General features: G+C 41.7%; 2 protein-coding genes and 1 long non-coding RNA gene across 3 annotated transcripts in view; 1 reads left to right on the forward strand and 2 right to left on the reverse strand.

The window, feature by feature from the left end:
- Positions 1-180: 180 nt before the first annotated feature.
- On the reverse strand, positions 181-1,529 carry LOC110385364 (uncharacterized). The gene is made up of 2 exons (XR_002430645.3): positions 707-1,529; positions 181-621 (listed from the first exon to the last, which is right to left on the reverse strand). It is a non-coding gene; the product is annotated as an uncharacterized LOC110385364 (long non-coding RNA).
- Positions 1,530-8,177: 6,648 nt separating this feature from the next.
- LOC134201034 (uncharacterized) lies at positions 8,178-10,356 on the reverse strand. The gene is made up of 2 exons (XM_062675096.1): positions 8,965-10,356; positions 8,178-8,225 (listed from the first exon to the last, which is right to left on the reverse strand). Exons 1-2 carry the CDS (start codon positions 10,354-10,356, stop codon positions 8,178-8,180), a joined length of 1,440 nt encoding a protein of 479 aa, XP_062531080.1.
- Positions 10,357-12,281: 1,925 nt separating this feature from the next.
- Positions 12,282-23,186, forward strand: part of LOC101740593 (zonadhesin) — a 140,599-nt gene continuing 129,694 nt past the window's right edge. The window contains 13 exon segments of the mRNA XM_062675008.1: positions 12,282-12,392; positions 13,801-13,848; positions 13,932-14,120; positions 14,337-14,470; positions 14,472-14,526; positions 15,411-15,611; positions 15,680-15,877; positions 16,051-16,278; positions 16,702-16,896; positions 17,186-17,371; positions 18,043-18,237; positions 21,407-21,595; positions 21,662-21,850. Of these exon segments, the coding sequence (XP_062530992.1) occupies positions 12,329-12,392; positions 13,801-13,848; positions 13,932-14,120; positions 14,337-14,470; positions 14,472-14,526; positions 15,411-15,611; positions 15,680-15,877; positions 16,051-16,278; positions 16,702-16,896; positions 17,186-17,371; positions 18,043-18,237; positions 21,407-21,595; positions 21,662-21,850 (2,071 nt within the window). The 5' untranslated portion in view covers positions 12,282-12,328.

Raw genomic sequence — 23,186 nt, forward strand, 5'->3', positions numbered from 1 at the left:
TCGCGTCACTCCCCAAAAGGTGGTCTATGGGTCGAGAAAAAACGGGGCAGAGTCGCACCACTTTTAGACACGTCACCACCGGTAGACAACCGGTGAACAGGAGACTCTGTAAGGAGGATCTCAGGGCGCCACCACTTATCGCTCTGGGAGATTCACACCAATAAATGAAAACAATTACAATATAACAAAGCAGTGTTTATTCTATTTAAATAACACGGATACAATTGTTATAATAGTTTACAAAGATTAAATTAGTGGTCAGGTACAATATTACATGTGTGTCGGTAGGTACACCGAACACACGAGAAAGTTATCAACGAAATTAGTTTAAAATTAAATTACTAGAAACAATGACGGTTTCACCAGTTTAGTTAACAAACGGACGATGAAGGTTCACCGGATTGCTTCCCAGCAACTGGGGTTGATGGATCCGAGCAAGGCTGGGTATGCAGGTGTGTTCTTGGTCTACCGTAGTCAAGTACTCTTTCTTGGATCGCCTAGCCAGAGTACCTCGCTTCCGGCAGCGTCCACGCAGAAAGGTACTGCGGGATCTCGAAGGTGATCTAAAAGTCACTCTCCGCACCCTAACTGATGTACATATAATGTACTAGTTATTAGGACCTACACGATAAGACAAAGTAGTGTTAGCTTCTAATTAGTTATAGTTTGTGGACACAGTGTGGAGAATAAATTATGAAACACTTACCCTGGTTTAATATAAGACACCAAGGAACTGTTTAATTGACTCAGGTAAATGCGTAACAAAACTTTCACTGCAGCTCGAGAGATGTTGATTGAAAAAGGACTCGGACAAAGTGACTTGTCCTTTTATAGCAATAGTCTGACGGTTCTCGAAGATTCTGCCTAATAGGGCTGTGCCAATCTCACCTTCGAACTATAGACAAGATCGCACAGTCACGTCATGCAGCGTCGAGTGAGAGAACTACTTAGTGTTTTAAAATTATTTTATTTCTCCACACTGCGCCACGTATACGCTAGATGGCGTCAATTTCTAAAAAAAATTCAATTCAATTTTTCTAGCGTTACAGCATGAGCGTCAGTTCTAAGTTAAATTGGTTTTTCAGGAGTAAAATCTAAGAAATACTATTTAGAAGGATATTTTTTTTCAATTTGAACTAAACCGAGATTACATTTCTCATAAACTACCGTGGCCTTAAAAACGATAGATGACTTGTTTAACCAAGAAATTAATATGCAGTTTTAAAAGAAATGTCATTAAGTTTTCACCTACATAGCTGTTTTTCAAAGTACTGATAAGATACGTTACGGTTTATGTCATTTTCGAGCAGTAATAAAATTTCTGTTTTCGAACGAGTAATTAATTTTTTTTACTGTTTATATTTCTATTTGGTATATACATTATAGAGAAGATATATATAGACGTGCAAACTAACCAATGACAGTGAGCTACTCGCCGGATCTTCTCAGCGGGTCGCGATTCCGATCCGCTAGTAGATTCATTCTCGAAGCAGGTGCTCTTGAGCAGTTTAGGTTAGGTTAGGTTAGCTTGGACGCTCAGGCAGCTGATAGCCAATCCCACCTCTCCTGGTGAGCCTTTGCTCGCCCACCTGTCTTGGTGAAACTGGAAAGGCCTCCGGGCCACCAGCAATCCTTCAATCATTAATAAAAAAATAAATAAAAAAGACATATTTTTCTACTATTTCAGATTATAGGAATCACAGCGGATATCCACTGGTAAAATTACTAAAACTAGAGGTCCCGCAGTAGTCGAAATTCGACTATAATTCATTGGAATTGTAAGTTTGTACATTATTATGGTTGTATTTCATACTTCTATAATCACAAATTTCGCCAAGACTACACTATAAAAAAATATTAACAAAGACAAACCATAATTAAATTCAATTTTTGAGAACAGACGTCAAGAACAAAAGTTTGATAATAAATAGTATGCATGCGTGTGTGCGTCAAATACATGGTATGTAGTGTGTGTAATGTTTTCTTTATTGATTTAATGTATCTTTTATGCATTATTTAAATAAATATTAGCATTGTGCACTTCTTCTCTATATTCTCTATAAGTGTGGAAAATTTCATACTCCTCCGTCCGCGCAATTTTCGTAAAAAGGGATACAAAGATTCTGCTTCACGTATTAATATATAGATATACTATTTTCATAATTTTAATTAAATTATAAAATAATATTCAAATTAAAAGTAAGCTACATAAATTAGAGAAAAATAGTATTGTTTACTTGGAATTGGCTTTTATATAGCAATTTAATAATCAATAAATAAAAACATCATTTCATTTTAATAACACGTTATACGCAATTTATTATTATTATTATTATTATAATGTGCATCATTCAGAAGGATCCAACTCATAGCTCAAAGGGTGTTATATGCTTAGTGAAGACTATAGATACTAAAACAATGTATATTCTATCTATTTGAACACAGCCTCAAAAAACAAAGCACATGTAGAGTAAGGTGTAATACGTGTTTGGTTGTGCTATTGTTTTATTGCAGAAACAAAAGGGACGGTGAAACCAAAGCTATGCAGGCCAACAGAACTATATAGTTTTTTCAATAGGTGTTAAAAATTCCTTAGAGCAACGAATCCTGCTTACATTTCTTACTGAATTTCGAAAATATTTGTCATCATCATCATTTTTTATCTGCCTTTATCTGCCCCCTGCTGAACATAGGCCTTCCCCAATGCCTTCCACATAATGCGGTCCTTCGCCTTCCGCATCCAACGACTTCCCGCCGTGCGCACTAACGCAACGAGGATGACGGTGTCCTCACTCTCTCTACGGACCTCCGAAAGCCCAAGGATATGGACCTCAATTCTAATTCCAGCTCTTCCACATTCTCATCTCGTCTCAAAGTCCGGGTGTTAAGCGTGCCAATGGTCAGTTGTTTATGGTGGCCTGCCGACCGGGGATTCTTCGCACCCCCTGCCCTTTTTTTTACGGATACCCGGTCCGGGGGGTAACGAACCGGGTTATGTCGGACTCCGGCGCCTCCAGAGAGGAAGAGGGGGACGAGGAGGGCCAAGGTCCTCCACCTCCCCGAATTCCTCGCAAGAGACTACGCCTTGAAAAAGGCGCGCGAAGCACTTGCCCCGCAGAACGACTACCGACTAAACCCCATCGAGCTCCACCACACCGGCTACACCAGACCTACGGTACCGCAGTGCGCGCCGAAAGTCCGCCTTCGCCGGTACCCGTCCTGATGATAAGACGGGATTTCATCTCCGGGAAAATCCCGAAGGACGTCATTTCGGGAGATACACCGTGGGCGGCGCACAGGAGCCACATTGCACCGCCCCACCACCGGACCGACAGTCGAGTACCGGGCGCCCCCGCACCCGCCACCTGATAGTCCCTACGGGGGCTGAGCGGGAGCTTCACGCCCGCGCCGGCCATCCCGCCTTCTGCGCTGAGGTGCTGAAGAGGGATCCCACTCCCTTTCACGCTCCTCAGCCTCACGGGACGCCATTACCAGGTCACAAAACCTGGCCATGGCCTCCCACGAGCCCTGATCCTCTAACATGCGGGCGACGACAGCCCGCAGGGAGAGGTTTCTCCCCAGCACCGCGACGAGATCTCGCCGCGAGTGCTCCCAACGCGGGCACGTTTCGAGCGCGTGCTGCGCGTCATCGTCCGGGTGCCCGCACTGGTGGCAGCCCGGATGTGGCTCTCTCCTGCAGACCTTCCACCGTCACCGTGACCGCCACCTTGGCCAGAAGTAGTAGAGCTGCCGGGTACTGGGGGCCGTAGCATTTTGTGTCCTGTCATTGGGATGTTTGTGCCCTTAAGTCACCACGCTGTGCATGCGGGTTGGCAACTAGGAAGTTTAACGTCGTACCCAGGATGAGGAAGTTTAACATCGTACCCAGGACGAAAAATATTCGTGACTAACTAAATTCCTATTTACAATAGTATTATAATAAAATCGTCAGTTAGCATTTTCTAACGAAAATCAGAAGCATACAACATCTCAACTACACCACCTAAAGAATGCGTAGATAGTTAATATTATTATTATTATTTTTCAGAAAGGTACTCTTTTCTTAGCACTTTGGCTAGTCTGAACCACATCCACGGGCCTAAACCAAGTGAATTCAGCGTGTAGTAAGGAAAATTTATGTTGACGGTATGTTATTATGAGGGGCAATTTCGTTTTCGTCTATCTGCAAGAATTTCCTGACTATTCTACATGTATTCAAGATTGCGGCTTTTTGGAGAGTTATGTAGAGAGTTTTCGTTTTTTTTTTTTTTTTTTTTTTTTTTTTATTGCCTTTGTAGGCAGACGGGCATACGGCCCACCTGATGGTGAGTGGTTACCGTCGCCCATGGACTTCAGCAATGCCAGGGGCAGAGCCAAGCCGCTGCCTACCGCTTAATACTCTCCACAAGCCTCGTTTGAAGAAGGACATGTCATAGCGCTCGGGAAACACCGTGGAGGGGAGCTCATTCCATAGCCGGATGGTACGTGGCAAAAAAGATCTCTGGAAACGCACTGTGGATGACCGCAGTGGCTCCAGGTAGTATGGATGAACTCTACTCCGGTGGCGGGCGGTGCGATGGTAAAAACGAGATGCTGGTATCATCTCGAACAATTCCTCAGAGCACTCCCCATGGAACATACGGTACAAAATACAGAGGGAACCGAAGTCCCTCCGCAGACCCAGAGGCTCCAAACGATCCGAGAGAATGGGATTATCGACAATCCGAACGGCCCTCCTCTGTATGGAGTCAAATGGAAGAAGCTGGTATTTGGGAGCCCCAGCCCAGAGATGGGAGCAGTACTCCATGCGAGGCCGGACTTGTGCTTTATAAAGCAAAAGTCTTTGTCCAGGCGTGAAGTACCGCTTCGCTCTGTTGAGGACTCCCAGCATTTTGGACGCCAACTTGGCTTTGCCTTCCAAATGACTCCGAAACTGGACATCGCTCGAAATGTCGACCCCAAGTATCCCGATACTCTCGGAAGGTTGCAGGGATACTCCTTGGAATTGCGGCGCCATGACAAAGGGGTCCTTCTTCGCAGTGAACGCGCAAACTTGTGTCTTTATCGGGTTGAATTGAACCAAGTTCAATTCACCCCATTCGGAGACTCGCCCCAGAGAGTTCTCCACTTCAGACACAAGTTTTGATCGTCTCTCTTGCACCACGCTCCGAGAGAGACTCTGATGGCCGATATATCGCGCATCCCCCGTGCTGTCATCTGCATAGCAATGCATGCCATCAATAGACAGCATGTCATTGATATACAGGATGAAAAGCGTGGGGGAGAGCACCGAACCTTGTGGAACGCCAGCGTTAATGGTCATGGTATCAGAACAGTCACCGTCTACAACGACCGTGATGCTCCGCCCATCCAAAAAGCTAGCGATCCACTTGCAGAGACCCTCGGGGATTCCGTAAGATGGTAACTTCGATAGAAGTGCCCTATGCCAGACCCTGTCGAAGGCCTTCGCGATATCAAGGCTCACAGCAAGAGCCTCGCCCTTGCTTTCCAAGGCTTCAGCCCACCTGTGAGTAAGGTATACAAGAAGATCGCCAGCTGAGCGACCGTGACGGAAACCGTACTGTCGGTCACTGATCAGCTGGCGATCCTCCAGATACTTCAGGAGTTGTATATTAATTATTCGCTCCATCACCTTGGAAAGCAAGGAAGTTATCGCGATAGGCCTATAGCTCGATGGGTCCGACCGGTCACCCTTCTTGGGGATAGGGTGGACGTGGGCAGTCTTCCATGAAGACGGAACCCTGTTAGTGCAATAAGAGAGGCGATACAAACGCGTTAGCGCAGGCGTCAGCTCAGGGGCGCACGTTTTCAGAACCACTGCAGGGATGCCGTCTGGCCCGCTCGACTTATGGACGTCCAGGAGTCGGAGTTCCCGCCTGACTGCACACTGTGTAAAGCAGATCTCGGGCAGGGAACTATCACACCGGAGGATGTTCGGTGGTGTGGCACCCCCGTCGTCCACAGTCGAGTTCGAGGCGAAGAGTTTGACCAGAAGGTCAGCCTTCTCTTTCGCACTATGGGCCAGACTGTCATCGGACTTGCGTAGTGGTGGGAGACTAGACCTGCAAAAGTTTCCTTCTGCAGCTTTGGCGAGCGACCAGAAAGCACGGCTCCCAGAGGGATAGCTCTTCAGTCGCTCGCCAATTCTAGCAACGTGCTCCGACTTCGCCTTGGCAATAACCTTCTTGTAGGACCTGGAAGCGGCGTTATATTTCCGCCTTTCCTCTGAGATGTTAGGGTCCTGACGTCTCCTGGCATTATCCCATGCCACGTATGCGGACCGCTTGAGGTGTGCAGCATCCCTGCTGGCATTGTTATACCAGGGTCTGCTGCGACCCCCAACGGGCACTTCAGAGGAGGGAATAAACAATTCCATCCCCTGGAGCACCACGTCTTTAAGACGGTCCGCACAGACGTCAGGATCAGCAGAGGAAAAGCAGAACCGCCCCCATGGGTAGGATGCGTAAAATTCACGCAATCCATCCCAATCTGCTGACATATACCGCCAAACTCTTCGATACCCGGTCGTCGTTCGACGATCAGGACGAGAGAGTGGAACGGCAGCACGAATAAGGCAGTGATCAGACGATCCAAGCGGAGCGTCGACCACCACACTGTATCCGGCCGGATCTGTGGTCAGCAGAAGGTCCAACAAAGAAGGCTCGTGCCCCTCGATATCTGGGACACGGGTGGGCTGTGTCACCAGCTGGGAGAAGCCGTAGGCCAAGGCGAAATCGTAGGCAGTCCGACCCGGGAGGTCAGTGGTTCTGGACCCCAACCACTCTTGGTGGTGAGCGTTAAAGTCTCCAAGAACCACCACCTCCGCAGATGGGTACTGCTCAAGCACGCGGTTAGTCCCCTCTTGCACATGCTCAAACAGAGCTGAACCTGCATCACTGCTGTGGGACCTGTACAGGCACGCGTAGATTCGGCTACGGCCCCCGTGATCTACGCGCAGCCACAAGAGGGACAGGTCCCGTTGTTCGAGGCCCCGAAGACGGCGACAACAGACATCAGCCCGGACGAATACGCACACCCCGGCTTTACGCAGGAAGTTGTGCTCCAATACGTAGCCGGGGTATTCAAGGTATGAGGTATCATCCGGAGCAGATATCTGCGTCTCCGTTAAAAAAAGCAGGGCAGGCTGCGCCGTCTCAAGGTGGTGGTGTACGGCGTCAAGGTTGCTATGTAGGCCCCTGACATTGCTGAAATCCACATTAAATGTGGAATGGGGAGCCGCCTGTAAAACCCTTTTCTTTTTTTTCGACTTCATTAAGTTGTTATATTTCGGGAGAGTAGGATTAGGAGAGGTAGGATGTTAGAGGTGAGATCGAGGCAACACCTGAATGAAGCGCGGAACATAGTACGTGCTCGACCACGGGTTGCGTGAGAGACTGACGCAGGGCATGGAAGGGCCCCCAGTCCACTCTGCGTGCGATCGCCGGGATCCACTCCGGTCTCCGACTCCGGCACGACGACCGCACGGCAGAATTTTACACCGGTTGGCGGGACAGCTTCCCGGGGCGGAGTTTAGTAGAGACACCCGGGTTCAGGTCCCCTACTGACCGGCGGGCGGCAGCGGATACCGTTTCACTGGGTCTCCCTATACCCCCGTCAAACAATCACGCCCCGCGAGTTCGCACGCACGTCTGCTCCGCAAGTTCCAGGCGTAACCAAGACTCACCCCCAACAAGGAAGGGGAAAGGGAAGGGATAGAACTGGCTCTCCAACCCACACGCCGGAACACAGCTAGGCTATTTGGCGGCGGATTCTAGTTGGAGGGTGGTCGCCAGCCAGTCGGACTAAGTCCTACCACCGGTTATGTTTTCGGCTCCCGTTTAGCACCACCCAGGGGTCACTTGTAGGGAATCGCGGGTTAAACCTACGGAAGCGGGAAGCACCAACCCCCAAATACTATAACTCTCCGCTGGTCTAATATTCTTAAACGGTTACTTCCGGATATTGTTGGGAAAAAAGTTGATGCAATTGTCATGGCGGTCTCTAACTTGGTTATGTGAAAGTAAGTGCGCATGATAAATGTATTCACATCTTTACTCCATTTCATGCGTACTCGTGATTTCCCAGCCTTGGTGGACACTGGTAAGAAGGAACTTGTCTCCCGTGCAACATTCAAGACTGGTATGGGTGGATCTGGATTAAGCGAGAGTGTTTGAGGTGACGATAGTACGGAAGGTGAAGGTGATCTAGAGGGTGTGTACGATACAGTACTTGGGCTATATGATTCTATTGGAGTGTTTGTTCTGACTGTTAAGCTATCACCATCGTCACGAGTTTCAGCTGTAGCATCTTTGTCGGTGGGAGCCCGCCTGTTCAACTCCTCACCGCTGACGATTCGCATGCTGAGACACCCAGCGTCAGCTCCAGGTGTGCCCCGGCGATCACCCCCGGGCAGCGGTCCCATACGTTTACGTTTAGATCGTAGCTCCATTTTTGATGGGTTTCCAGAGCCACGTTAGCCACGCCAGTAATTTCTCATTCGTGTGTCCGCCCCCCACGTGATTAGGTGTTCAATCAGGACGTGTGGTTGTATTAGGGGGCTTATTATTGTTATTATAATGTGTATTAAACACTGCCACGCCTGGGAAGACGGCAGGACATACTCCGGCGAGGTGGGCAACAATCGGCCGGAGCGTTAGGGACTATTGGGAGAGAAACCGGTGAACTATACGGGCATTGTCGAGCAAGACTGCTTTTTGCATTTGGGCCACCACCGACTTTTTGTTGAGACCAAGCCTCTCGAGATGTTTTGAGAGGCTTTTAGGGACCAAACCATTCACCGACACAACTACCGGGATTATTTCTATAGATACCACCCTCCACATGTCGGTCACCTCGTGCGCCAGGTCCAAATTTGGTCTTTTTATCTGCCTCGGCCCGCACGAGGTTCTCGTCGTAGGGGGTGGTGATATCCACCAGAAATACCCGAGACTCCGTCTGGTCCATCAGCACGATATCAGGCTTATTCGCAAGAATAGTCCTGTCCGTAATGATGGGCCGGTCCCAGTAGAGCTTGGCACGGTCGTTTTCGAGTACAGCGTCCGGCTGGTACTTATAATACGGTAGCCTCTGTTCGATAAGGCCATACTTAAGGGCGAGCTCTTGGTGGAGGATTCTGGCTGCTTGGCTATGTCTGTGCAAGTACTCAGTGTTAGCAAGCATAGAACAACCAGAGGTGACATGTCTGAGGGATTCACCCGGTCGGCGGCATAATCGACAGATGTCAGCTGTCCCATCCCTCAGAATGTGCTTCCTATAGTTGTTCGTCCTGATAACCTGATCCTGTATTGCACAGACAAAACTCTCGGATTCCCCAAAGAGGTCACCGAATCGCAGCCAGTGCACGGAGGCTTCTTTGTCCACGTGAGGCTCATGCAGTGCCTGAAAGAAGCGTCCGTGCAGCTCTTTCCCTTTCCATATGGCCTCACGGTCAGAGGTACTGAGTACCGCCGGTGATTGCCACCCGTCTCTGGCCAGGGCTAGCGGGGTCAGTCCTTTGTCGCATTCCATGACCTCTCTGTGCATCACACTGTCAGCCCTCGATAGGAAATATTTCCTGAGACTGCACACCCCACTGTTGTGCATGACCTTGGCGCTAAATAGGCCCCGGCCACCACACTTCCGCGGAATGTACAATCTCATTACCGAGGACTTCGGGTGGAGCATCCTATGGAGGGTCATAATTGAGCGGACTTTTCTATTCAGGGCATCCAGTTCGGTCTGAGTCCACCTGAGCACGCCGAAGGTATACAACAGGACGGGCATCGCCCAGCCGTTAAACGCCCTTGTCTTATTCACGCCCGACAAAAGGCTCTTACAAACTTTTGTCAAACGTTCACAAGACACGTCGCATGCAGCCTGTTTGACGACCGCCACGTCAATACCTAAATTTTGCGACATGCCCAGGTACCGGTATGTTTCTCCCTCGGAGAGTGCCCGAAGGTTTATCCCATCGGATACAGGTAAACGGTCCGATGAGACTATGCTCCCTCTCTCTACATGGAGAACCGCACACTTGTCGACTCCCAGCATCATCCTAATGCGACTACTGAAATCACAAGTGATGTCAAGCAGTCGCCTGAAGCCTGCAGCATGAGGAGCGTACAACTTGAGGTCATCCATGTAGAACAAGTGGGACACTTTCAAGCCCCCCCTTTGGAACTGAAAGCCTGTCCTCGAAGCCTCCAGTAATGAACTGAGAGGATTCAGGGCGAGGCAAAACCACAATGGACTCAGACAATCACCCTGAAATATACCCCGATTCACCTTTATTCGGTCTTCTACAGCCGACAGCCGCACACCGGATAGACTAAGCATTGTGCTCCATTGCCCCATACAGGCACCGAGGAATTCTCGAACTGTATCGTCTATCTTATACAGCTCGAGGACCCTCTTCAGCCATGTATGGGGGACCGAGTCAAATTATTATTATTATTAGAAAGTCATAAACATATAAGATATATAAAAATAAGGCCTTAATAAAAAACAAAGATCGTGACGTGCGTCATTTTAGTGTTACACATAAAAAAGCGCAATAAAATGAATACACGTTATCCATAAATTAATTGTTAATTACCTGAAAAGCGTGGTCGTTTTTGGACTAATTAAACAAGGAATTATGTAATATTACGTAATTGCGTTGCTTTTGCAACATTTTACTTTTATTGCAAACTTTACTGTCGATATTGAATTAAATATACTTTAAATATATTTTGATACCACAAGTATATAAGAAATACAAACATAAATTGGGTGATAAGACCTAACTTTTTTATAATGCTGCAGTTGGACACACGAACTCGTGAATAGCCTTTTGGTTAATAATTGTCGCAGCCCATAGACGCCAAAACAGTAAGAAGCCGTATTAAGACGAAATGTCTAGGGTATTGCCCGAGTAGCTAGCTGGTCTATCTTTCAAACAGATCTACGGAAAAATAGAATAGTGCCTCGCCAGCTCTCTGTGATCTCATAGAAAGGCGTCCTTCGAATTAAATGTTTGCAGTCTAGAAATATTTTTTTTATTTCTATATGCACATACATATAGTATTTGATCTATTATTGAAAAATTAAATCTAATTGGAAAGTCCATTCTTGGTAAATCGCATTTCCGATGCTTCATAATCAAATCGGATATTCATTCTTCTTCTTCTTCTTTGTCGTACCCTCACTAATGAAGATCGTGATCATATACGATTTGTCTCTATGCTTAATATTATGAGCGTGGAGTGTTTGTTTCTTTGTCCATCTTGCACATTGACATGAAACGACGGAATGACATAATTTTTTATCCCGAAAAAACATCTCATTCCCACGGGCAACTGTTTTATTATCTAAAAAATACTTACACTTCTTCTTGGACGCGCGGACGAAGCTTGTCATCTATAAAAAGTTAACATCTGAATTAAGGATTTTATTACCTCATGCGCATATTTTAAAGCCAATCGTCTTAAATTTTAGAGGTCATCCGATTTTAAAACTATTGTAGTGATGTTCACGGCTTTCCTCAACTCAGACATATGTATCCTCATATTTTTTGGTAAATTCATTGTTGCTATGTGTTTTACGAAAGCATGCTTATTTACGCCTTTGGTTTTGAGTATTATCATGATCGTAAGTAAATGGAATGTATTTAATCCACCTTGAGTTTTTTTTTTTAATTATTAGTACAGTAAGCACGTTTAATGAAAACTCGTAAATAAATTATAAAGAAAAACAGTTATACAAATAATGAAAAACGGGGACCAGACATATAAATAAAGTCAACAGGTATGTGAGTTGAAGGTGAGCTCCAATTATCTATATTGATTACATTATTATTTTTTCTTACATCAGGGTTTACCTCTAAAAATGAAAAATGTAGAATTTATGCATAATTTTTAAAGAGCAAGTCTTCTAAGGGAGTTAAAACATTATTGATATCGAAATATCAAAGAAAAACAATTTCGGTATACGAGTCAATTCAAAAACGACATGACAATGAACTTTTCCTGTAATTGAAACAAATTAACAAATTTTCCACCGACTCAAACGATCATGTTAATTTAAAATATGTTTAAATTAAAGAAAATGGCTTAAAATGCTTTAAAAGGTTCACATGAAAATGTAAATGGCAAAACGAAAAAAAAAACAGTGTTATTTTTCTTTTATTTAAATATTTACTAAAGCATCCTTAACATAATATAATTATGTTTACTTATATATTTGTACAAGTGCACGAACTTGTATAAACGGCGACTATAAAACAGTGAATAGCCTTGATAAGCACTTCAGAAAGCATTCTTTGGTGAAAATGTTAAAGACGTTCTTGTTTGTAGCCTGTATCGCTAATGTGCTTCTAGCAGACTCTACTGAAGGTATTTATTTAACTTGCATTATAAATTTCTTACGAAATTGTGTAACCAGAGAAAACGGAAAAAATATATGTAGCGTGCAACATTCGGTTGCACTCGGGCGTCATCGGTCGCGATCGGAGTTCCCGAACGCGCAGGTGTCCCGTGACGTCACACTGCGAGATTCGGGAACTCCGATCGCGACCGATGACGCCCGAGTGCAACCGAATGTTGCACGCTACATATATACTCATGCAGCACAAATTTAAATCTCGCAATTAATTTCTTTATTTTATTTTAAAAAAAGTTGTTTAATATTTATATCCGAAATTTTTCATATTTATATTCTAAAAATCAGGCAGCGAGATTGCGTAACAAAAAAAAGGACTCAACAGAAGACCACTAACGAAATTAAAGAAATAAATCACTTAAATAAAGTTTTGTGGTTTGTCTCAAGATATCTCGTGATGAAATAAAAAATCACTCCCAAAAAAACCTGTTTGCTTAGAAAAGGCACTCCTTTAATTATTTTAGTAAAATATTTATGTTGCATAAAAATTAACTACGTCTATCCCGATATAACAACAAATATTTCAAATTTATAAAATATGAATAAAAATTGACGTAAAGTTCTGGAACTTTCGACGAATTTCAAATAATAGTTCACCTTTTATTTTATTTGGGAATAGTTTTTTTTGACAGTGTTTTTGGTCCGCCCTATGTGCTCTATTTTATTGATATCTAATTTCTACATTATGTATATACATACATAATGTTATAAGACCTCAGTGATAAATAATAAGTTCCGATTAGTTTTCAATACAGACTGGGGTGCTGTTATTATAAACCCACTGTCTCTCCCAACTAGCCGGTAAAAATAATACCCAATACCGTAATTAATACCATGAGAGTTGATACGGGAATGATATAGGCACGACCTGTACTTTGCACGATTTGTGCTTCACCAAAGCAATATTACGGTTTAATCTGAAGACTACCACAACTATTGTAATTACTGAAGTAATTTAGATTTGAATTTTATTTACTGAGCTAAGTATGTGGGACCGTTCGCATAGCAATTAAAATGGACATTAACGGGTAAATAATAGTTGAGTTATGAGTACATTTTTGTAGACTGAAAAAAATCGGTTAAATAAAATCTATTATTCCCTTAATCTTTTTTTTTTTTTTAAAAGCAGTACTCTACTGACTCCGGGAATATCTTTATGAAATGACTATAATTTCGCGCAGTTATTTATTTTACGAATAAAAATTTAAATTCGTGAATAAACTTCATAACAAAGTTATTATCTGTGAGATGGCCATGTAAGAAACCTTGAATACAAGCTAGAAGTATTGATTTGAATTATAGTGACCACAGCTATTGAATTGAAAATTTTAATTAAAGAAAAAGCAATTTTCTAATTTTTAGAAACATGTGAACAAGATTCGGATGATTATCCAAATGAAAATGACTGTGGTAAGTTTTATCAAATACTTTCTTATCTATCTGTATTTTTACATAGATTTTTACTTTCTACTACATTTGTACAACACTTTTAGGCTTAAATGAAGAATTTTCGGATTGCCCCGATGGTGCCTGCAGACCCTTAACTTGTGATGAAGTAGGATATCCTGTGCCCTGCGCAGATATTGATCCAGAAAGGGGATGCCCAAGCGAACCTAAGTGTATTTGTAAAAATGGATTCGTATTGAATAACAGCAGCATTTGTATACCAATTAGGGAATGCCGTAAGTGTATTTTACTTATTTATTCCTTTTTTCTTTAAATATACTAGAAATAAATATTAATTTAACGTAGATACTACAATTTGGATGACTGTTTTGATTATAAAGTTGATTATAAGAAAAAAATAATTATAACTATAATATTTCACCTTCAACTTTGCCTTTTTAAACTCTTCATAAAATAAATATGCACAATCCTTTTCCATCGTTTTCCTATAGCTTCATGCGGTGGAGATCCCAACGCTGAAGGTGGAGGTTGCGGTTTGAATTGTGGCAATCTATGTAGCAACTATGATCAAAAGCCCATCAAATGTTCAACAGATATATGTGAAGCTAATGGCTGTGATTGTAGACAAAGGATATGTTTTTGATGAAATCAAACGGATATGTGTCCTACCAAACGAATGTCGTAAGAATAAAAAGCAAAAATAATTTACCTGTTGCTATTATATAATTGCTATAAACTGGGAATTACTATGACGCAAAATACTTGGTTTTTTTTTTCCGTATTTCCCTGTTGTTATTTCCTCGTCATCGTTTCTTTAGTCTTTCTTGTTATTAAGTTAAGATACTATTGTACGGGAAATTTCGAACTTAATTGTAATATTGAGTGAGACTTTACATTTATTTTAATTTTAAGACAATTTGTTCTAGTACTTATTGAAAATGGATCTTCTCAAAAATGTTGATTCAATTTAAACTATACCGCGATCGATATCTTTATTTCTGGTCGACAATAAAAATATCTCAATAATGGCAGATAAAAATATCTCAGTCCTCAAATGTGCTTTACATGAAATGATGATGAATTTCGTTGATTTCATGATTTCGAAGTCGTCGTGACCTAAAAGATAAGACGTCCGGTGCATTCGTATCGAACGATACAACGGTGTTCGAATCCCGCAGGCAAGGTACCGATTTTTCTAATGAAATACGTACTTCACAAATGTTCACGATTGACTTCCACGGTGAAGGAATAACATCGTGCAATAAAAATCAAACCCGCAAAATTATAATTTGCGTCATTACTGGTGGTAGAACGTCTTGTGAGACCCCACGGGTGGGTACCACCCTGCCTATTTCTGCCGTGAAGCAGTAATGCGTTTCGGTTTGAACGGTGGGGCAGCCGTTGTAACTATACTGAGACCTTAGAACTCATATCTCAAGGTGGGTGGCGGCATTTACGTTTTAGATGTATAGGGCTCCGGTAACCACTTAACCAACCACACCAGGTGGCCCGTGAACTCGTCCACACATCTAACCAATAAAAAATGTAATTAATTATCGATTCAGCTTCGAAATGTACGAAACCAAATGAAGTATTCGACGAATGCCCGAAAACATGTCCACCCAGAATATGTGGCGTAGATGAACGCACGATAAGGTGCGCTGCTCCACCCAAGCCTGGGGATCCTGAATGCAAGCCGGGATGTCGATGTGCTGACAATTATTATCGTAACGAACAGGGTACTTGCGTTACGAAGAAACAGTGCAGTATGTAAAATGATATCAACGTAAAGCTTATAACAAAAAAGATGTTGAATGTTGATATTTCTTTTTAGAAATCAAATGTAATCAGAATGAGGTATTCGATTTATGTCCTGCCCCATGTCCTCCAAGAAGATGCGGTATAGACCCAGCCTTAGTGCTTTGTGCTCCGTCGCCTACAATCGGAGATCCAGGTTGCGAGCCCGGCTGTCGATGTATTGACGGTTACGTCAGGAATGATACAGATGTTTGTATTCCGAAAGAAGAATGTCGTAAGTAATCAAAACTTAATAAATTCTGTTACCAAATTTCAGTTCACTGACCTGTCTACTGTTAGTACAACATTATACAAGTAACTTTAACAGCTGAATACGAAACTGATTAAATTTTAATTCAAATTGGCTGATGCCTTTTTATCTTTTGCATATATATTTTATTTATTTAGCTGTGGTGTGTACTGGAGAAAATGAAGAATATGATAACTGTCCAGCGCCTTGCCCACCACAAACGTGCGACAGTCTTAAAAGAAAATATTTTTGTCCCAAACAACGTATTGTAAACGGAAAATATATCCCAGACTCTAAAAGTGGGCAAAAGTGCGAGGGTTCATGTCGTTGCATACCTGGCTATTATAGAAACAAACAAGGCATTTGTATATCAAAAGGAAGTTGTAGTAAGTTAAAGTGAATTAATATAAAATATCGATGCACACATAAATTTGAGATTATTCCATCATTTTATATTAAATTCACGGCAACATCCTATCACCTAGGATCATTGGGTTCATTTCATTTTATCGTCTGAGACAATTTTTGCCACCCACGATGCAACTCTGAAATGTCGATGCTATAGTGTCCTTGAAAAAAGGAGTGAAAAAAGTTTTTGCAGTAAGAGCTGTATATGAATATAACACTGAAAATGAAGAAGTCTAGGTTGTCCTTAATGATCTTAAAAAGTTTGGATTTAAAAAGTTGAGGAGGAACCGAAAATTTTCAACTCCGTAATATTCATAAATTCATTTCCAACGAAGTCCTCTATCTTAGTTTTAATCAGGAGGCAAAATAGGAGGCATGTTTAACGATGAAAATCTTCACAGAGTGCGGAGAATACGAACGATACGAAGTATGCCCATTTGATACTTGCACTGCAAAAAATTGTTCTGAACTCGGATTCGCAATAGGCTGCCCTGGGCAAACTCAAGACGGTAGTTGTCCTGGTGGTCCGGGATGTGTCTGTATCGACGGGTATTTGAGGAATGACGTAGGATCCTGTATACCACAGTCAGAATGTGGTAAGTCTAGGTCATTTGTAGTAATGCCCAAAGCTTATAATTCCTTCCTTCAGGAGAATTTGGAATTATTGTCTATCTTAACACAATATGGACAGAACTGAAATCTTAAGGTTCTTTGTTTTAAAAATGCAGAAATATTTATTTATGAAACTTCACAGACACAAATACAAATTGCCCAGCTTAATGCCATCGGCATCCTCTACCAGCGAAGCAAGGATGATGCAGAACAAAAACCTAGTAGGTTCAAGGGATGATAAAATAAACTAAAACAATATAATATCCTTTATAGAAACATGCGGAGGAGATCCTAACGCAAGAGCCGGTTGTGGGAGTAATTGTAACAGAAAATGCTCCGATATTGGTGCAAATGAAACAAAAGCTTGTACTTTAGCTTGCCGTGTCAACGCCTGTGATTGTAAAGATGGGTATTATCTCGATGAAAACACCGGAAAATGTGTGCTTCCTAACGAATGCCGTACGTAGATTTACATCGTCGTTACATCATCATCGTCTCGAATACTTTAAGAAGGAATAACGTGATACGTTACTATCATTTATATTGTCAACATATATAACAACGTTATCGTCATCACCGTTGCTACAATTAATTACAACCATTTCGTTCTGAACATTGGGATACTATATTTTTTAATTCGAGACCCCTTTTGGAAATAATTTCATTTAATAAAAAAAAACGGTGCGTGTGTCACTTGGTGCACGTGAATGAAGTGAAACTTCTTTTTCGATGTGTAGTAATGTGGTTTTCTTCATTTTTCATCCTTAAATCAGATTGTTCTTATAATAGGGAATGATGTGTATAATAGATGCGAAATCTTCAACATTAATATTTTAAATATGTTCAATTATAGTTAAAAAAATAAATATATTATTATATATATTTTTTAAATACTTCATTGAAATATTGGACGCTACTCGTTGCTAACGCTCGCGCTAGCGTGTAACAGGTTTACTACGCGCATGCGTTCAAGTGCTACGCATTCACTGTTGGTCTGTCTCTTTCTAGTATGGTAGCGTTCAACGTGTAACGCAACCTTTTTAGAAGTCCATTAGAAGTTTCACTTCAATAATAATAATAATCTTAACTTTCGACCAAGCCTTAATTAAATTTCATTGTTTGTTTTTTAGCTTCAATATGCGGTCCCGATGAAGTGTATTCCGATTGTACAAACGGCGGTTGTAATGCGAAAAACTGTACACAATTAGGCAGACCCGTACCTTGCGTTAAGATTAATTCTAAGAATTGCAAGAAAGGTTGCATTTGTAAAGAGGGATACTTACGCGACGAAAACGGCTTATGTGTTCCTGAACAATCTTGTCCTCGTGAGTATATTTTGTTGTTTATCGCTCATTCATCATCATCAGCCCACAATCGTCCACTGCTGGACATAAGTCTCTCCCAAATGACACCACTAAGCCCGGTCTTCGACCCTCCTCATCCACCTCTTTTACCATCCACCAACCACCAATCGATCATTCATATTAAAAGCATTATATATAAGTTCAGTAAATTAGGGCGACTTTTTCAACATTTCTGTCCTACAAAAATCTGGTGGTAAGACTTATGAGGATCCTGTCAGCAGCCTTGCAATATTTACAGCAACACATTTATTTAGGTTTGTAGAGTGGGACAGCTTTTTTTTAACACGTTAAACGCCGATAGAAAAAAATAAAAATCGTAAAAATACTTTTGGTCGTAATTTGTTTATTATGTTACGATACGTATAGAAAATAAGTTTTATTCAATTCTGTACATGGGTTACATAGTTACAGTCAAATACATAGCTGAGGTCACCGGTGCACCCCATGGCGCACAAATACAGAAAATATATTTTCCGGTACCCGGCGCCGCGCCGGCCACCCCGCCGGCCACCCGCTACACCAGTAGTGCGCTCGCGCTTACGGTGATAGAACGTGTGTTACTAGATCAATTACGTTCCTACTATCTTAGCTGTCATCATTTTCTTATTGAATAGTTAATGTGCGAGCCTTTAGATATGGATTTAGCTATGGAGGACTTCGAATTTACGCAGGATGAATGGAAGCAAATCAACGCGTTAGAAATTTCTTTTTCGATCGCTTCTATAAACAATGACGCTCTCGTAGAATCGGATAGTGAACCCATGCAATTACCGAAAAAGAAAAGACGTTTGGTTATCGCAAGTGATAGTGATAGTGACAGTGAGTCGGCTGAAAATTTTGTTGCCGCCAATATATCGCAAAATGACCGTATTTCCTCAAAATGGTCGAGGCCAAAAAGACGACAGCCATCAGTGATTCCTTTCACCGAGTTCGAGGGTATGAAACCTCCATATTCTAATTTGCTGAAAGAAGCTGGCCCTGACCAGTATTATGATCTATTGGTGCCTGAAGAAATTCTTGAAATGATTGCTGAGCAGACAAATTTGTTCGCAAGTCAAAACATCACAGCCAGGCAAACAAAGCCTGGATCAAGGTCTCATTCATGGAAGCCAACAAACAAGACAGAAATAAAACAGTTTCTTGGGCTGGTCTTGTTTATGGGCGTAGTAAAGCTGCCGAAATTAGCTTATTATTGGCGCAAAGACAAGATACTTGGACAAACTTTTCCAGCCACCGTTATGAGTAGGAACCGCTTCGAGTTACTACTGCAATACCTACACTTTAGCGACAATTTATCTGTCGACAGAAACGATCGTATTGCCAAAATAAGACCTTTAATCGATGCTCTCAATGCTACTTTCCAGAAATATTATTCACCTAAAGAAGATGTTTGTGTGGATGAAAGCCAAGTACCTTTCAGAGGTCGAATAATATTCAGGCAATACAATAAAAGTAAGCGACACAAGTATGGCATGAAGCTATTTAAGTTATGTACTGTTCCCGGATATACTTGCAAACTTAATTTGTATAGTGGGAAAAACATTGACGCAATAAATACTACGCCAACAAATCTGGTGATGGCACTATGTGAAAATATATTTGACAAAGGACACACGCTAGCAACTGATAATTGGTACACTAGCTTGCAACTGGCTTATCGGTTATTGGAGAAGCAAACCCATTTAATTGGCACATTGCGAAAAAACAGAAGAGGATTGCCTAAAGCTGTTGTTGATTCGAAACTGCAAAAAGGTGAAACAATGGCTATGGAGAATGAAGATGGAGTAACAGTGCTTAAATGGAAAGATAAGAGGGACGTGCTTATGCTGTCGACAAAGCATTCCGACAAAATTGCTGTGGTGGTGAAAAAAGGCAAACAGATTCGTAAATCAAAAGTTATTTTGGATTATAATAAATCGAAAGGGTCTGTAGACATGAGTGACCAGATGGGTGCCTATTCTTCGCCATTGCGGAAAACCGTAAAATGGTATAGAAAATTGGCAATAGAACTACTTCTAAATACGGCAGTTGTAAATGCTTGGGTCATGTACAATGAAAATAAGCAGAGCAAATCTTCAATTGTCGACTTTAGGAGGGCTCTCATAAATTATTTGACTCGGCCAGCAGATTCCCAAGAAATAATTATCAATGAAAGACCTAAAAGACTCAAGCATGTTCTAAAATTAAAGGAAGGAAAAGTAAGAGACACGCGTCGTTTTTGCGTGAAATGTTATAAAGATTCAGTACAGGAATTTGGTCGTAAAGTAGCTAAGAATAAAGCTAAGAAAGTGAGTACGTACTGTGTGCAATGTAAGGGGGAGCCTCACTTTTGTCTAAAATGTTTCAATTATGTCCATCGCTAATATGTTGATGCTATAAAAGGTTTCTTATCTCATCTTTTACAGCATGTTTTGTCAAATATTATGGCTAATTATTTATATTTCTAATGGTTGTTTGTAATTATGCTTACTAATGAGAACTTTATTTTATTTTTCAGTAAAACTGATTTTTATGTTTGTATTTCATTAAAAAATAAAGACTGCTAATTTTCGTTTAAATAATAAAGACTAATTTGAATTATATATCCTGAATTTTTATTTTGGTTACTTTTTTCGCTATCTTTCATTTTTTCAATTCCTTACAAGGTATGTTTGTCCCACTGCGCAGTATAGTTCTACAGCGCCGTGCCGGTCACGGAGTACGAATAAAGTAACAGTCAGTATGGCCGGCGGCGAGAAAAAGTAGTTTGAATATGACTATACGTTGAGGTCACCGGTGACCCCCATGGCGCTATGATAGAGGAAGGGTGAGGTCACCGGTGACCCCCATGGCGTTTAGCGTGTTAAATAATAAAACCAGTAACTAATTCTACGTAATGTTTTGTGATCGGCGGTAATTTTAAAATTGTGGAGTCTATCGTCTTCTGGGCGAGCGATTACTGAAGTCCTTAACACTCAGTCTGTTAACTCATTGCTCTGTCCATTGCACTAAAAACCACATACATATGAGCGCTTGTTTCCACATTTTTTCTTAATCACTAACGAAACATAAACTATATTTGGTATACCAAAACTTATTTTGCTAATATTTTATCAATTAACTAACACGATTGCTCGGGTTACTATTTCAGAGTCTTGTAACAAGCCGAACGAAGTTTATGAGCGGTGTACCTTCGACTGCCCTCCACAGACGTGCGATAGTCTTGACAAAGCGTATGAGTGTCCATTGCAGAATAACCAAACTTGCGTAGGAAAATGTAAATGCAAACCCGGCTACTACAGAAATTTAATCGGAGAATGTATTTCCGAAGAAGATTGCCGTACGTATTAAGTTACTTGCTTAGACTTAATCTGGCTAAGTTATTCGATAAACATGTTTATTACAGGAAGATGTCCCGGAAAACATGAATATTATTCTTGTGGCGGAGCATGCGACAACATTTGTGACAAACTAAGCGAAGAGAACCAGACAAGTTGTTCGATAGTTAATATAAAATGTAATGAAATGTGTTACTGCGAGGAAGGCTATGCACGGAATAAAAACAATATTTGTGTACCTTTTGATCAATGTAATGGTGAGTATCCAAAATCACAGAAATTAATATATAAATTCCAAAGCATGTCCATTAATTTTCGATTTGTCTGTTTGTCTTTTTTTATTTTTTATTGCTTAGGTGGGTAGACGAGCTCCCAGCCCATCTGGTGTTAAGTGGTTACTGGAGCCCATAGACATCTACAACGTAAATGCGCCACCCACCTGGAGATATAAGTTCTAAGATCTCAGTATAGTTACAACGGCTGCCCCACCCTTCAAACTGAAACGCATTACTGCTTCACGGCAGAAATAGGCAGGGCGGTGGTACCTACCCGCGTGGACTCACAAGAGGTCCTACCACCAGTAATTACGCAAATTATAATTTTGCGGGTTTCACTTTTATTACACGATGTTATTCCTTCACTGTGGAAGACAATCGTGAACATTTGTACAGTACGTAATTCATTAGAAAAATTGATACCCGCCCGGGATTCGAACACAGGTGCATCGCTCAACACGAATGCACCAGACGTCTTATCCCTTAGGCCACGACGACTTCAGAGTCTTCCAAGTCTTGAGTCTTCCAAGTCTTCCAAGAACTTGTCTTCCAAGATACAGTTATACTACAATATGCAGTTATACTACAGCATGAGCAATAAATACATGGTAGAGCAGATTTTGTGCAGAGATATATTAGGGGTCAAAGTATGAAACTGCCCATTTGTACTGAAAAATTGAAATTCGTTTTTATTTTTATTTAACATATTTATTTAATCAAAATATTTATTATTATTATCTATACGTTGCTGCCATCTAATAGGAAGGTCATTTATCCCTTTGCGATAGAACTCTGGTGATCTAGATTCTACAAGCTGTGTGAAAGAATTTTGTGCTGCCTCCTGGGAAGAAAACTTTTTATCAGGTAGAAAATTATCCAAATCACGAAAAAAATGATAGTCCGTTAGAGTAAGGTCTGGTGAATATGGAGGGTTATGAATGGTTTCTAATTGTAATTCCTGTAGAGTCAAAACTGTTTCTCGTTCTGTATGAGGTCTCGCGTTATCATGGAGCAATAATGGTGAAGATCGATTCATGAGTCGGGGCTGTTTAACTGCAAGTTTTGGTATCATTGTTCGGAGTTAGGCACAGTAGATGCCGTTATTGCTTGACCAGATCGGAGAAAGCTATAGTGAGTAACACCATGCTGAGACCACCAAACAGTTACCATTACCTTTTTATTGGTAAGTTTTGCTTCAGGATACTGTTGCGGCGTTTGACCTGGGGTCAGCAGTTTGCATATTTAACTTACGGTTATCGTAAAGAATCCACTTTTCAACACATGTCACAATTCGATCCAACATTCCTTCATTTCTGTA

The sequence above is a fragment of the Bombyx mori genome, chromosome 22 (assembly GCF_030269925.1).
Source record: "Bombyx mori chromosome 22, ASM3026992v2".
NCBI lineage: Eukaryota > Metazoa > Arthropoda > Insecta > Lepidoptera > Bombycidae > Bombyx > Bombyx mori.